Genomic DNA, 17,034 nt, shown 5'->3' with positions numbered 1-17,034 from the left:
CTCTCTGCTTAAGGCTCAAATCCCCTCTCTCCACCTTGGAGCGAGGGGAAAAGGATTTAGGGACAGAGGGAATATACCAAATAAAGAGATGACACTGTGAGTATAAAGTTCTAGTATTTTGTTTTCTACAAGTCAAAAGAATGCAACTGAACTCATAGTTTTCTCCAGTGAAAGCCGCTGGCTTTACCTGAAGCAGGCACACATACATGCTCTGGGTGACACATCCCTGTGAGCATCTGTCTGTAACTTCAGAGAATGGCTCCAATTGACAAGCTGCTGACACTCTCCCAACATTTTAAAGGAACTGCACCTCTTACACTGAGCAGAACCTTACAAAATTTAGTCATTTACTGGCAACACACAAAAGCCAAATAAAAGCAAATGACTTTTGAGGAGGACTAGATAGAACCCAGGACTGTGGGAACTGTTTCCCAGCTTTGTGGTTGTGGGGTGGGGGTCACTCTCTCCACACTAGGTTGCTCATATATCCACTCATTAAGATAAGGGGATAAGAAAGTGCCTGTAAATGATGAATTTTACCTCTAGTATGGCCAAAGAAACCAGTTGTAACAAGCTCACTTAGCAATCATTTTACTATTAGGTAATAGGTGACAAAGTACAAATCGTCAGTTATAAAGAGCCTATCTCCAGAGTTCAGGGATTTCATCTTAAATTCTAGTCTCCTTGTACAGGCATGACCTATGATCTAGCAACGCAATTGGAAACCCCAAGCTCAATATTGGGAAGCTTCACTTCCAAAGTCCTAGGAAACTATCTAAAACGGCTCCAATCCACTGTCTCTCCCCTATAACAGAGTTCCCAATGGCTCATCTCTCTCTGTACCCAACAATCTGCACATTTATCGAGCCCCTCACCATCCTGCTCTTCAAAGAACTAGTACCCAAGAAAAATGTGTGTGTAATTAGCAAGTAATGGGAATGATATTTTCGAAACCAGAAATTCTGCATTCAAGTGAGACTGTTCTCATTTAAACAGTCCCCCTGGGAGGCAGGGCATTAATCCCACTTGACTGCTCAAGTCATCTTTGGACCTTTCCTCCTGGACTTGCCTTGAGAACCCACAGTCTGTTCTTTTGAATACCCTCAATGGTGCCAAATCTTCATTGACAGTGGATTTTTGGAAATGGCCAAAAGTCAGTCAGAGCTGTTTGGTGAATAGGAAATGTGATCAAACTAGGTGGCACTATTTTGGTTAAACAATTGTATATGATTATAAAGCAGTGAGATAGATTTTCTTAGATGATTTGCTTCAAAGGAAAATTTCAGATGAGTAACAAGGGGTATGAGCAATGCAACAGGTATATATTTACCTTTTCCCTAAGTAACTTCTTTGAAAGATAACACTCATTTGGATGTGTCAGCTCAAACACAAGGTTTGCTTTGTTTAATTACCACTCATAAATAGAAGACTCCTTAGTATATTGGACCTACTGTGCCATGATTGGGGTGGGGGGCATGTCACTAAATTAGAGGGGGGGGGCATGCATGGTCTACCCAAAAGCAAAGGCTTCAGAAGGAGACCAACCTCTTAGAATCCTGACTTGGCCCCTTGTTGCCTGTGTGGCTTTAGGGAAGTCACAAGCTAAGACTCTACAAAACAAGGCTGATATCAAACTCACAGGGCTGCTATAAAGATTCAAGATAATGGGTACAGAGCACTGACCTTGTGCCTGGCACGTGGTAGGTGTCGCATAAGTCATAGCTATTATTAATAATAACCTCACTATAATCAACAGGGTTTTCTTACTATAGGTAATTTGAGATGACAGAACGACAGATAAACAGACATTTGGGAGGTTAGGAGTTCATTAACAGTACCAACATACACTCACCACTGATGCATCATTAAAAAAAAAAAAAAAAACAGTAATGTGCCAAAAATATTTACAGGAATTGTGAGCACTATGTAGATAGAGTATTTTAAAATCACATGATGGGCGTTGTCTGCAATGTCCCTACCACACTGACCTTTCACCACTGTCTTAACACACCAGGCCTTCCCATGACCCTGCACCTCTGCATACTTCATCCCTCCTAAGATACCCTCCCTGCCCTCTGGTCTGACAAAAGCCTATAATTCTATTCTTCAGCACCAGGCTGTGGAACCCTCCCTATTGAGCTAGACAGAATTCGTGGCTCTGCCCCTCATGTTCCCACAGCATATGGTTCTTAGGTTCCTGTCCCTGGAATGCTTCATCCTGTGTGAATTTTAATCTGTTTCCATTTCTGCTTCTTTTGCTGGGCTTGAGGAGCGTGGTGAGGGACCACATCCCATTCACAACTGTACTCTGAGCACCCAGCACATCTCTGGCATGCAGCAGGAACCAGGGAGATGTTTGATGAAGGAATGCTTTACATGTACTTTACAAACACCTCTTAAAGGCCAGGCAGCTCCCTTTTGTTAATTACCAGCAAGCCTTAACCTCTGTAACTAAAAAGAAGCTCATGATCAACCAGTTCTGAGCCAGATGCAACTAGGCAGAAGGTCAGCTGGCAGTCCTGCACATCTGAGTGTTGACAGCTGTGAATCATTCTGTCTGTGCCACTTCCCAGAGCGTTGGCAATACAGCAGCAGATTCAGACTCACCAAGATCAAAAGGCTGGAAAGGAGATTTGGAGTCATGGCCCCTGCCTTGACTATTGACAGTGACTATTCCTGTGACACACACAATATGCAAAGTCAAGGCAGCCACAGTCTGCTTGGTGTCACGGTGTTCCCAGCTCTCTGATGGAAGGGCTGCATTCTGAAGGAGGGAAGGGGGTGAGAAGAAAGAGAACCAGGCCGCAGACCATGAGGAAGACAGTGACTCTACAGAGTGAGTTGTTCATTCATTCATCCATCCCTCCCACAAACACTTTCTGAGTCAGGTAGGCAGGCTACCATAATGCACAGAGTCAAGTCCCTGCCCTGACAGAGCTACATTTGTCTTTTCACGGGGCAGACAGGCATTAATCACACAAGCACACAGACAAACACAAGGGTCCAGAGGAGTGCATGGAGGAGGAGCACAGCACTCTATGCACAGGGGTACAAACAGGGCTCAGTGGGCTGGTTGGGGAAGGCAGAAAAGCTGCCCTCAGCAAGCAAGAAGTGAGCTGAGACCTCAAAGAGAAACAGTTCACTAGGTCAGGAGGAGAGGGGAACATTCCCAACAAAGAGAACAGTGTGTGCCAAGGTGCTGGGCTAGGAGGCAGGTGTGGAATGGGCTCTGAATCCCAGGCAGGGGGCAAAGCTGGAGGCCCTGGCACAGCCCTCAGCTTGCTTTGAGCTCTCCGGCAGGTCCTCCTTGGCATGAAGCAAGACTAAAAATGACAAAACAGTGTCAAAAACAAGGTATGCCCGTGAGACATAACACACCGCCAGCTGAAAACTGGCAGCTGCCAACGTGAGCTGGCCACTGTCTCAGCAGTCTCCACCGTGAGGAAACACTGCTCACTTCCACTGACCCACCACACCTTTACACTTCCCAGGGAGTTGTGCATCTCAATCCTGGGAGAACTAAAGGGCTGACAAATATGGTGATGTTTACTATAAACCTGTTTAGATAGCTGGTGCATGTGTGTGTGCTAAGTCGCTTTAGTTGTGTCTGACTCTTTGTGACCCCATGGACTGTAGCCCGCCAGACTCCTCTGTCCATGGGGATTGTCCAGGCAAGAACACTGAACTAGGTGGCTATTTCCTCCTCCAGGGGATCTTTCAAACCCAGGGCTCGCACCTACGTCTCTTAGGTCTCCTGCCTTGGCAGGCATGTTCTTTACCACTAGTGCCACCTGGGAAGCCTTTAGATAGCTGGTATTTGATTATAATTTTCATGTGCAAATTTTGGGGGGCAAGGGGAGAAGCTACCGAAAAAAGTGGTTAAGGACGTTATCTGTGCAGCATGGTTTTGCTTCGCCAGCTGTTAGTTCCATCACTCCAGGCAGCTCTTTGTAGCTTTAGAATGCTCTTGTCACCTTGCAAAATTGTCCTGGAGCTTTCTATTTGTAAAGCGCTTTGCAATCAATCATTAAATTGGCCTCCCTATTCTGCTACCAATAAAACAGATAAGTGAGTGGCCCAAGGACACAAAACAATTCAGATCTTATCGTTCTCATCACCATCACCAAACACTGTAGCTACACAAGGCCTATTCAACTCTGCTATCCCGGAGATCAACCCTAACCCCTACCTAGGAGCAGCAGAGGAAGGCGGTGCATGTAGTCAGTTTTCTGCTACTTGCTCTCAACAAGCTCCTCTATGCAGAGCATCTTGAAGGCCAACAGTGATAATGACTGCACTGGGATGGGCACACTGGCACTTCAGACTAGACAGAAGATGAACAGGACAGTGCTCAAAGAGGAGTAAGAGCACTCAGGAAGTCACAGTGGCTTGCAGCTTAAAACATCACCATCCCTAAGGAGATGGCACTCCCAACACACACACACACTCATCCTCTATCTCTCCCCCAAGACTTCCCTGCATCCCCCACAAGCAGCCTAGACAGTGGTCTCTCCTGGGCTGCCACAGTACAACACTGCTGCTGCTGCTTCTAAGTCGCTTCAGTCGTGTCCGACTCTGTGCGACCCCACAGATGGCAGCCCACCAGGCTCCCCCGTCCTTGGGATTCTCCAGGAAGAATACTGGAGTGGGTTGCCATTTCCTTCTCCAATGCATGAAAGTGAAAAGTCAAAGTGAAGTCGCTCAGTCGTGTTCGACTCTTCGCGACCCCATGGACTGCAGCCTACCAGGCTCCTCCGTCCATGGGATTTGCCAGGCAAGAGTACTGGAGTGGGGTGCCATTGCCTTCTCCGTACAACACTGCACACTGCCATAAATCGTCTATTTCCCTGCCCTTCTCCATTCCCATGGGCCCTCCCAGTATCTGAAGCTCCCAGCCCAGGACCCAGCATAGGAAAGGTTCATCAAATGCGTGGCTTCCAACCAGCAAATATGAGAGACAGGGCACTCTCTTCACAGGGCAATGGACTTAAGAGATCAGCTAGACCAACTCCTTATTTTTCACATGAGCAGAAAATCCCCCAGTTACATATGGCCTGGTCTTTGGGCTCAGTTTAGTTCCACATTTTACAAGTGGCTCCTGTGTGTGTCAGACACAGCAGGGGCCTGTTGGGAATAGAGAATTGAGTAGGAGACCATCTCTGCTTTAGGGAGTTCACAGTCTGAGGACGTAAAAGAGTTACAGAACACTTGGGCAAGTAGTGCAAGGAGAGACGCTCGATTCCTTAGCCTGAGTGCCTTCCATCCTGTCCACTCGCTAGTCCCCATCTGGGAAACAGAACAGCAATATCTACTTCCTGCAAATAAACATATAATCAAGACTGATGAGACAACACGCATGGAAAATTGTCAGGTTTACCCCCCAGAAAGCATTATGTAAGGTCCCGCCATACCCTGACACGGACTCCAAGGATTCAACAGTATTTCAGATATCAGTTCCACAAAGAAGCAAACAAGCGAGGTTTGGGCAAACGTCCAAGGCAAACCTCAAGGGCTGGGAGGAACTGGAGGAAACAGCTGGGGTGGGGGGTAGGGGTGTCGGGTCAAGAGAAGCGGCCCTGGCCCGGCGAACGGAGGCAGGCAGTGGGTGCCAGAAGATGGAGTGGTGAGAGGGAAGTCGGGACATCGACAAGGGAGGGCGAGCGGAGGGGCGCGGGGTTCCGGCAGGGCTGGGGCCGCGGCCGGGAGGTTCTAGAAGGGACGGTGGGCCGGAGGTTGAATGTAGCGGACGCAGGAGGAGCAGCGGGTCGGCGCCGAGGCCGATCGGTTTTCCGAGGCTCGGGCAGGCCCCGTCGCCCACCGCGGCATCACGGCCGCCGCGCCTCCCCAAGCCGTGCGGGCGGCGCCTCACCTCGGGTTGAAGTCCTGGAAAAGGCCCCTCAGGTTCATGGCGGAGAACTCACGGCGGCGTCCTCCTCCTCCTCCTCCTCCCCCCGCCCCCCCGAGCAGCACGGTCTGCGCGTTACAGCGGGTACATGGTGCCAGCACTGGCCGCGTAGCCGTTGTCGCCGCCGCCGCCTCCCGGAGAAACCTGAGTTGCACCTCCCTCCCCTCCTTCCGGGCTTCCGTAAGGCCGCTGCGCATGCGCCCTGAGCCCCGCCCCGCCGGCCCGAGGAGCGCGGTGGGCAATGCGCGACGCCGGTGTCCCCGCTCCCGGCGCGCGAAGGTCCCGGCCCTCGGCCCCGCACCGGGCTAAAGAGACGGCGGGGACAACGGAGGCCGGAGGGACAGGGGACCCGGGGGAGGGCGCGGAGAACCAAACAGGGTGCTGACTCTGCGCAGGCCCACGGGGAGGGAGCGGTCCGCCCGGGAGTCCCTCGGGGTGGTCTTCGCGGACCCCTGACACCTTGGCCCGCGCTGCCTTCTGGAGGTTTCCCTCAGCGAGAACTGAGCCTTGAGGGTAGTGACTCCAGGAATCACATTGCATTTTGGCGATCTCCTCCCAGGCTTCACCTGTCAAACGTGTCAATGACCGCTTCTCAACTTCCCTCCCAAGGCCCACGTCAGCGCAAGGAGATATGCTGGCCGTCCCAAACTCAGGCTACCCCGCTCCAAAGTCATCCGCCCTCCCTACGGCCTTCCCCTCCTCAGTTGCCTCTCTGCGTTGGCAGTAGACCTAATCACCGGCTTGGTTGCAAGGTGGGGTGCCCAAACTGGAAATCTGGAAGTTATCCTGGCTTTGCTAACCTAGTTCAAAGTCTCCTTGGCTCCTGCCTAGACTCTGTGGTCACGTCCCACCTGGCCCAGCTCTTCCTGCACTATGAGCCATCCTATTTATAACTGCCGGGTTCATTTTCCTTGGGCAAGTCAACATCTTTGAGCCTCATTTTTTTCTCCTCTGCAAAATGGAGATAATAAAACCTACTTCCTAAACTTGGCAAGACTCGGTGAGATAGCATGCATAACACACTGCCTGGTGCACACTCGGTGCTCTGAGAACACTGTTGCTATCTGGTGCTTCTGCAGGGGCCTCTCTTCAAGGAGTCTGTTAACTTTTGGAATTAGCAGAACAAGCTCAAGCAGGTGGCCTAGTCTACCTTCTTCACTTCCCCGCTGATACGAGTTTTCCATGGGCACAGGAATACCTTAGACATTAGTCTCCTATCATTATGGGTAATAGTTATACTTTGTTACAATTGCAGTTTCTCAAATGGCAGTTTTATAGGACTTAGCCCTGGAGGCAGCTTGAGAATATCACAATTATGAGAGTCATACTTTGCTATGATGTATTACCTTTCTTTTGAGAACTTGCAAAACATTTCACAAGTGGTAATTAGGCTTCCCAAACCCATTAGGGAGTGGGTATTATTATATGACCTGTTTTTAAGGATGAGTAACCTGAATCAAGTTTGTTAGCTGCCGAAGCACCAGAGGACTGTCCTAGAGTTTGAGTCTATCTCACCAGCCCATCCTTCCAGTGGAGTCCTTTGTCTATCCCTGAGGAGGTTCTCAATGGGCATAGAAATACAGAAGGGAAAGCTGAGGCACAGAAAAGCTTGTATAATATGCCCTGAGCTGCCCAGCAATGAAGGATGTAGGACTTGGAGTTCCTGACAAACCTGAAGCCCACACTCTGCAAAAAAAAAAAAAAAAGAGATACTTGCCAGTGACCAGATTGGCCAGCACCACTTCCTTACTAGTGGCCTCACTCCAAACAGGCATTAAGAGTGAGATTGTTGGTCAGTTAAGACACTTGAGTACCAGGTACTGTTGCCCTTTCAAGAGATTCATGGACAGAGACCAAACAGGCTGCTCAGACTCCAGAGACTTGAGAGCAGGCACTACTTTAGTGAGGTCCCAGAGAATCTCAGAGCTGAGCCACTGCTCTGTAGGCCGGCAGTACCCCCCCACATCCAAGATGATCAGCCTGTGGGGGCTGCCTAGCCTGGGGGAACAGGATGCCAATGCACAAACAACTGTCACTGTATTCTTTTGTCCTGACAAGCCAAATTACCAAGGGAGCATAAAGGCCTGTCCGTGAGGACATATAGGAAAAATTCGACTATCCAAGCCTCCCATCCTGAACCTTTGAGAAGTGGAGGTGCCTGCACTGCCTCAACTTCACTGGTGGCCCTGCCATGTATTTTCCTGGAGCTCCCATGGAAATAAGATTCAGAGCATCCAGGTGACCCTCTTGTCTCTTTCCAACAAGCACAAAAGACTCTGCTGCCAATCTGCTGCTCATCTCAGACCCCTCACTCAGTGTCTGACCCTGTGCAGCAGCCCAAAGCTTCAGTGGCCTGTGTGGACAAATCCATGAGTGACCCGAGCATTGAGCAAAGCCCCTGAGCCATGCGAAGGATGACACCTTCATCATCTCTAGCCAGCCTGGACTGTCTACCACATTTTAGGGCCACCTTACTTAGAGGCTGCCAATAATATTCATACAAAGGCCTGAAATGGTTCTGGGTTGAAAAGGCATGAACCCCAAGTAAACCAGAAAGCATATCCATGTGGCTTTGGAGTGGACACGTGTTACTGGGTTCAAGAAACTTCAGTGTATATATGGACCATAGTTTTAAAGACCACCTTGGATTTATGCTACCCTTCGGATAAGTAGGTGACTTTTCCAATTCAACATTCACGTTGACTCCAATGTGGTGAGTGGAAGGTGGGCTTCTGAAGAGCAGGGCCCTAAAAGGAGCCAATGCTGCCTTCAGACACTCTGGTCATGGAAGACCTGGGTCAGGGAACAAAATAGTTGTTGCCCAGCTGTCCGTGCCACCAGGGCTGCTCCCCCAGGCCACCACAGTGGCAGAATGAAGGGAACACAGAGGACTTAGACTGGTGTCACTGTCCCTCCAGTGCAGAGAGGGATAGCTAGGAACCAATGCCAGGCCTGCTGGGGAACAGCACCTGCCCCAGGGTTCCTGGGGGACCTACTTGAGAGCTTCTTCAGCGAGGCTGGCCCTTGTTGTTGTTGTTCAGTCCTTCAGTTGTGTCTGACTCTTTGTGACCCACGGACTGCAGTATGCCAGACTTCCCTGTTCTTCATGTCCTGGAGTCTGCTCAAATTAATGTCCATTGAGTTGATGATGCCATCAAACCATCTCATCCTCTACCACCCTCTTCTACTCCTGCCCTCAATCTTTCCCAGCATCAGGGTCTTTTCCAATGAATTGGCCCTTCGCATCAGGTGGCCAAAGTATTGGCGCTTCAGCATCAGTCCTTCCAAGGAATATTCAGGGTTGATCTCCTTTAGGATTGACTGGTTTGATCTCCTTGCTGTCCAGGCGACTCTCAAGAGTCTTCTCCAGCATCACAGTTCAAAAGCATCTCTTTTTTTGGCATTCAGCCTTTTATATGGTCCAACTCTCACATCCATACATGAGTACTGGAAAAATCACATATTTGACTAGACAGACCTTTTTAGGCACAGTGACGGCTCTGCTTTTTAATATGCTGTCTAGGTTTGACATAGCTTTTCTTTCGAAGGAACAAGTGTCTTAATTTCATGCCTGAGGTCACCATTTGCAGTGATTTTGGAACCCAGAAAAATAAAGTCTGTCACTGTTTCCATGGTTTCCCCATCTATTTGCCATGAAGTGATGGGAACAGATGCCATGATCTTAGTTTTCTGTTGAGATTTAAGCCAGCTTTTCACTCTCCTCTACCTTCATCCAGAGGCTCTTTAGTTCCTCTTCATTTTCTGCTATTAGAGTGGTATCATCTGCTTATCCGAGGTTGTTATTTCTCCCAGAAATCTTGATTCCAGCTTGTGCTTCATCCAGCCTGGCATTTCCCATGATGTACTCTGCATACAGGTTAAATAAGTAGGGTGACAATACACAGCCTTGACATACTCCTTTCCCAATTTGGAACCAGTCAATTGTTCCATATTCAGATCTAACTGTTACTTCTTGACCTGCATACAGGTTTCTCAGGAGGCAGGTAAGGTGGTCTGGTATTCCCATCTCTTTAAGAATTTTCCACAGTTTGTTGTGATCCACACAGTCAAAGTCTTTAGTGTAGTCAATGAACCAGAAGTACATGTTTTTCTGGAATTTTCTTGCTTTCTCCATAATCCAACAGAAGTTGGCAATTTTGTCTCTCATTTCTCTGCCTTTCCTCAGTCCATCTTGAACATCTGGAAGTTCTTGGTTCACGTACTGTTGAAGCCTAGCTTGAAGGATTTTGAGCGTTGCATTGCTAGCACGTGAAGTGAGTACAATTGTGTGGTAGTTTGAACATGCTTTGACATTGCCCTTCTTTGGGATTGGAACAAAAACTGATCTTTTCCAGTCCTGTGGTCACTGCTGAGTTTTCCCAATTGGCTGCCATATTGAGTCCAGGACTTTCACAGCATCATCTTTTCGGATTTGAAATAGCTCAGCTGGAATGGGAAAAATAAGAGATCTCTTCAAGAAAATTAGAGATTTTTCATGCAAAGACAGGCACAATAAAGGACAGAAACAGTATGGACCTAATAGAAGCAGAAGAGATTAAGAGGTAGCAAGAATACACAGAAGATCTATAAAAAAAAAAAAAAAAGATCTTAATGACCCAGATAATCACTAGGGTGTGATCACTCACTTAGAGCCAGACATCCTGAAGTGCAAAGTCAAGTGGGCCTTAGGGAGAATTACTACAAACAAAGCTAACAGATGTGATGGGATTCCAGCTGAGCTACTTTAAATCCTAAAAGATAATGCTCTAAAAGTGCTTCACTCAATATGCCAGCAAATTTGAAAACTCATCAGTGGCCACAGGATTGGAAAAGATCAGTTTTTATTCCAATCTCAAAGAAGGGCAATGGCAAAGCATGTTCACACTACCACACAATTGCACTCATTTCACCTACCAGCAAAGTAATGTTCAAAATTTTCTAAGCTGGCTTCAACAATATGTGAGCTGAGAACTTCCAGATGTACAAGCTGGATTTAGAAAAGGCAGAGGAATGAGATATCAAATTACCAACATCCATTGGGTCATAGAAAAAGCAAGAGAATTACAGAAAAATATGTACTTCTGCTTCATTGACTACACTAAAGACTTTGACTGTGTGGATCACAACAAACTGTGGAAAATTCTTAAAGAGATGGGAATACCAGACCACCTTACCTGCCTCCTGAGAAACCTGTATGCAGGTCAAGAAGCAACAGTTAGATCTGAATATGGAACAATGGACTGGTTCCAAATTGGGAGAGAAATGTTTCAAGGCTGTATATTGTCACCCTGCTTATTTAACTTATATGCAGAGTACATCATGGTAAATGCCAGGCTGGATGAATCACAAGCTGGAATCAAGACTGCTGGGAGAAATATCAATAACCTCAGATATGCAGATGCCACCATGCTTATGTCAGAAGGTGAAGAGGAACTAAAAACCCTCTTGATGAAGGTGAAAGAGGAGAGTGAAAAAGCTGGCTTAAAACTCAACAGAAAACTAAGATCATGACATCTGGTCCCATAACTTCATGGCAAATAGATGGGAAAACAATGGAAACAATGACAGACTTTTAATTTGGGGGGCAGATTGTGACTTCAGTCATGAAATTAAAAGACACTTGTTCCTTTGAAGAAAAGCTATGATAAACCTAGATAGCATATTAAAATAGCAGAGATATTACTTTGCTGACAAAGATCCATATAGTCAAATATATGATTTTTCCAGTAGTCATATATGGATGTGAGAGTTGAACCATAAAGAAGGCTGAATGGCAAAAAATTTATGCTTTTGAACTGTGGGTTGGAGAAGACTCTTGAAAGTCCCTGGGACTGTAAAGAGATCAAACCAGTCAATCCTAAAGGAAATCAGTCCTGAATTTTTATTGTGAAGACTGATACTGAGACTGAAGCTCCAATACTTTGGCCACCTGATGTGAAGAGCTAACTCATTGGAAAAGACCCTGATGCTTGGCAAGATTGAAGGCAGGAGGAGAAGGTGATGACAGAGGAGGAGATGGTTGGATGGCATCACCGACTCAATGGACATGAGTTTGAGCAAGCTCCAGGTGATAGTGAAGGACAGGAAAGTCTGTCACGCTGCAGTCCATGGGGTGGCAAAGAGTCGGATACGACTGATCGACTGAACAACAACAGTGGGAATTCCATCACCCTTACTAGCTTTGTCCATGGCAATGCTTCTTAAAGTTCACTTGACTTTACATCCCAGATGTCTTTCTCCAGCTGAGTGGTCACACCATCCTGGTTATCTGGGTCATTAAGACCTTTTTTTGTACAGGTCTGTGTATTCTTGCCACCTCTTCTTAATCTCTTTTGTTTCTGTTAGGTCCTTTCTGTTTCTGTCCTTTGTTGTGTCCATCTTTGCATGAAATTTTCCCTTGATATCTCCAGTTTTCTTGAAGAGATCTCTAGTCTTTCCCATTCTACTGTTTTCCTCTATTTCTTTGCACTGTTCACTTAAGAAGTCTTTCTTATCTCTTCTTGCTACTCTTGAGAACTCTGCATTCAGTTGGGTATATCTTTCCCTTTCTCCTCTGCCTTTCACTTGTCTTCTTTTATCAGCTATTTGTAAAGCCTCCTCAAACAACCACTCTGCCTTCTTACATTTCTTTTTCTTTGGGATTATTTTAGTCATCACTTCCTGTACAATAATGGAAACAAACCTTTGTCAATAATTCTTCAGGCACTGGCTACCAGACCTAGTCACTTGAATCTATTTGTCACCTTCACTGTATAATCATAAGGGATTTGATTTAGGTCATACCTGAATTGCCTAGTGGTTTTGCCTACTTTCTTCAGTTTAAGTCTGAATTTGGCAATAAGGAGTCCATGATCTGAGCCACAGTCAGCTCCATGTTTTGCTTTTGCTGACTGTATAGAGCTGCTCCATCTTCAGCTGCAAATAATATAATCAATCTGATTTCGATATTGATCATCTGGTTATGTTCAGGTGTAGAATCATATCTTGTGTTGTTGAAAGAGGGTATCCATATGACGTGCTTTCTCCTGACAAATCTCTGTTCACGTTTGTCCTGCTTCATTTTGTACTCCAAGGCCAAACTTGCCTGTTACTCCAGGCATCTCTTGACTTCCTACTTTTGCATTCCAATTCCTTATGATGAAAAGGACATCTTTCTTTGGTATTAGTTCTGGAAGGTCTTGTAGGTCTTCACAGAACTGTTGACTTCAGCTTCTTTAGCTTGAGTGGTTGGGGCGTGAATTGTATTACTGTACTGGCCCTCTCGACCTGAAATTCTGCACTCTTGAGTTCCTGAAAGGGCTCATCCTGAATGCCACCAATGAGAAAATCCCTGGAGTCCCCAAGACTTCACTTATATGATGCACCCCCCACATCCATGCCCACTTCCAGAGAGGACCCTTTGTTTCTGGTTCCTTTAGCTAGACTCCGTAAGTGCCTAGTCTCTTGTGCCCTGAGAGCTCCCTGGCAGAGGCTGGGTTTGGGGGCTTGAGGAGCTCAGGGAGGGGCTTCCATTCTGCTTGAACTTTGCCCCCCTCCCCCACTACATCTTCCTTCAGAGATCAGAAGGGCCACCCCTTGCTGGGAGGAGTCCCTTAGGATTAGCATACTGCTGCTGCTGGGACAAGAGGGAGGGGTGTGTCCAGGCCTCTCTGGCCCTCTTGTCACTTGTCCCTGGGAGCCAGTGGATGAACACCTCTCCTGGAGCAAGCTACCCACTAAAGCAAGCAGGGACCATTTCCTGTTGTAAGGTCAAGTAGGGAGGCTGTGTCTGGGCCTCTAGGGCCACCAGTATGTCCCTGTGGCTTCTGCTGTGGACCTCTCTTGCCACCAGAGACTCCAGGAAAGTATTCCAGGTAGGGAGGGAGGCTTCTGGGCCTCTGACAAGCACCACTTGGAACAGTCAAGCAGCTGTAGACATTTGTCAGATGGATAGATTGCTCTGTCACAGTCTCCCATCTACAGTGGGATCCTGCCACCTCCTAAAATGTTTTCTCCAGCCCCATGCATGGTGCTCCACCCTGCCCTGACCTCTCTGCATTCTAAGGGGGTGGTGCTCTCACCAAATTCTGTGTCCTGACAGCTCAGCCTCCCTGCAGCCCCTTAGGTTATAGATGCTCAGGAAATGAATTTGGGAGTCCAAGCTACACAAGAGCCACGCTAGCAAGCAGTTTCCCCACACCCTAGACCTCACCCTGGGTCCCCCACCTCTGTCAGAACCATGATCTCTGCTTTCTAAGTTTCCAGTAGCTACAGGCATTATCTGTGGGCAGCTGCCCTCTCATTCTCCCAGGGCATGGACATGCTGAAGCTTTTTGAATCTTATTATAGAACAAGTTAAACCATGTTTGCACAGACATGAGATAGGTCATCCATTTGATAACATTTTAACTGAAAAGAGAAAAATATGCATCAAGCAATGCATAAATGGATCCTTAGACATACATAGATGTGGGAATATTAAAATGTGGGGGAAGGTACATCTTGAATACTCAGTAAAAATAGCCCCTTGTCACTGAGCAGCAACTCTGGGTCAGCCACTTCATATGCAGGTATTTGTTAGGGTTTGAATTATATCCGCAAAAGGTATGCTGAAATCTTCATGCCCATAGCTACCAGGGGAACTGAAGGGGAAATAGGGCCTGTGTAGATATAGTCACATTAAGATGAGGTCGTTAGACTGGGCCTAATCCCATAGTTTTCATTCCAATCCCAAAGAAAGGCAATGCCAAAGAATTCTCAAACTACTGCACAATTGCACTTATCTCACACACTGGTAAAGTAATGCTCAAAATTCTCCAAGCAAGGCTTCAACAGTACGTGAACCGTGAACTTCCAGATGTTCAAGCTGGATTTGGAAAAGGCAGAGGAACCAAAGATCAAATTGCCAACATCCTCTGGATCATTGAAAAAGCAAGAGAGTGCCAGAAAAACATCTGTTTCTGCTTTATTGACTATGCCAATGCCTTTGACTGTGTGGATCACAACAAACTGTGGAAAATTCTGAAAGAGATGGGAATACTAGACCACCTGACCTGTCTCTTGAGAAATCTGTATGCAGGTCAGGAAGCACCAGTTAGAACTGGACATGGAACAACAGACTGGTTCCAAATAGGGAAAGGAGTATGTCAAGGCTGTATACTGTCACCCTGTTTATTTAACTTATATGCAGAGTACTTCATGAGAAATGCTGGGCTAGATAAAGCACAAGCTGGAATCAAGATTGCTGGGAGAAATATCAATAACCTCAGATATGCAGATGACACCACCCTTATGGCAGAAAGTGAAGAAGAACTAAAGAGCCTCTTGATGAAAGTGAAAAAGTTGGCTTAAAGCTCAACATTCAGAAAACTAAGATCATGGCATCTGGTCCCATCACTTCATGGCAAATAGATGGGGAAACAATGGAAATGGTGGCAGACTTTATTTTGGGGGGCTCCAAAATTGCTGCAGATGGTGACTGCAGCCATGAAATTAAAAGACGCTTACTCCTTGGAAGAAAAGTTATGAGCAACCTAGACAGCATATTAAAAAGCACAGACATTACTTTGCCAACAAAGGTCCATCTAGTCAAGGCTATGGTTTTTCTAGTGGTCATGTACGGATGTGAGAGTTGGACTATAAAGAAAGCTGAGCGCCAAAGAATGGATGCTTTTGAACTGTGGTGTTGGAGAAGACTTGGACTGCAAGGAGATCCAACCAGTCAATCCTAAAGGAAGTCAGTTCTGAATATTTATTGGAAGGACTGATGTTGAAGCTGAAACTCCAATAATTTGTCTACCTGATGCAAAGAACTGACTCATTTAAAAAGACCCTGATGCTGGGAAAGATTGAAGGCGGGAGGAGAAGGAGACGACAAAGGATGAGATGGCTTGATACCATCACCGACTCAATGGACATGAGTTTGAGTAAACTCTGGAAGTTGGTGATGGACAGGGAGGCCTGGCATGCTGCAATCCATGGGGTCACAGAGTCGGACATGACTGAGCAACTGAACTGAACTCTATCCCATAGGATTGTTATCTGTATAGGAAGAGGGCAAATTGAACATAGGCATGTCCAGAGGGGAGACAGCCATGAGAGCATGAAAGCAGAGCCTGGAATAATCAGCCAAAAACCAGGAAACACTTGGAGACATCACAAGATGGAAGAAACAAGAAAAAGCCTCCTCCAGAGCCATCAGAGGGAGCATGGCCCTACCACCACTGTGACTTTCAGAAAATCACTTGAGCCTTGAGGAAAGAGAGAGAAGTCACAACCCGCCCCACGCCCCGCCCCCGCCCGCCAATTTGTGGTACTTTGTTGGGCAGCTCTAGGAACCTAATATAATAATATAACTCATATCAAGGCTCAGAAGTTGTACTGTTACAGTCTCCATTCTACAGAGAGCCTGACATTGGACACTGCCCACAGCAGCTCTCCTAAACCCCTCAAGACACCATCTCCCCTGGAATGAATATTAGATCCTGGATGAGGGGTGAGATCTAGCATAGAGAGTGTGAGGATGGAGAAGGCTCCTGGACATGGAGGGTTGGAGGCACAGCCCACTGAAGGCTGCTCTTATGTTCAGGCTACAGTCCTGCTCTCTCATTCCATGCCCACTCTCCTCACTTCTCTCCCAGCTGCTGCAGAGTTCCATGTTCTCCTGCAGGCTCACTGCTCCGGGCAGACTGATTGTCAGGCAAGGGGAAGCCTGTCCTTTAAAGGACAGTGATTGCAGGGCAGGGTGAGCCCTTGAGACTGTGGGTCTTTGGGATGCCCCTCCTTCTGGATGCTTGAGCACATGTGGCTTTCCACCCAGATGTAATCCTGTGAGTATCCCTTGGCTTCAAATCCTGCATCCCAACACCATCCCAGCCCTATCCCTGTACCCAGGCCTAGCTCAAGGAACCAGGACAAGCAAAGGCCTGGGATTCCTTCCTTGCTCACAAAGGTCCCTAAAGCAGTAGCCAGTGATATTTGCCACAGAGGAGGGTAGGTGAGAGCCAGACAGGAGGTCAGTCCTTTGCCAAGGAGGCTAGAGGTCAGAGCAGACATCAACTGTGGGTGGGGAATGGGGGCTTCTCCGGAGAAGAACGGTGGCTGAGACAACTCCCACCAGCACCTAAAGGGGCAGGCTCAGGGCACTTAGA

General features: G+C 47.2%; 1 protein-coding gene across 2 annotated transcripts in view; it reads right to left on the bottom strand.

Moving 5' to 3' along the window:
* The window catches only part of TMEM185A (transmembrane protein 185A), a 41,839-nt gene extending 35,722 nt beyond the window's left edge, over window positions 1–6,117 (bottom strand). For both annotated transcript variants that reach the window (XM_005908151.2, XM_070365736.1), the window contains exon 1: window positions 5,870–6,117. In XM_005908151.2, coding sequence (XP_005908213.2) covers window positions 5,870–6,102 — 233 coding nt within the window. In that variant the 5' untranslated portion in view covers window positions 6,103–6,117. The remainder of the gene's footprint in view (window positions 1–5,869) is intronic.
* Between the last annotated feature and the right edge of the window lie 10,917 nt (window positions 6,118–17,034).

The sequence above is a fragment of the Bos mutus genome, chromosome X, assembly GCF_027580195.1.
Source record: "Bos mutus isolate GX-2022 chromosome X, NWIPB_WYAK_1.1, whole genome shotgun sequence".
Lineage (NCBI taxonomy): Eukaryota > Metazoa > Chordata > Mammalia > Artiodactyla > Bovidae > Bos > Bos mutus.
This window is presented reverse-complemented; position numbering and strand designations above follow the sequence as displayed.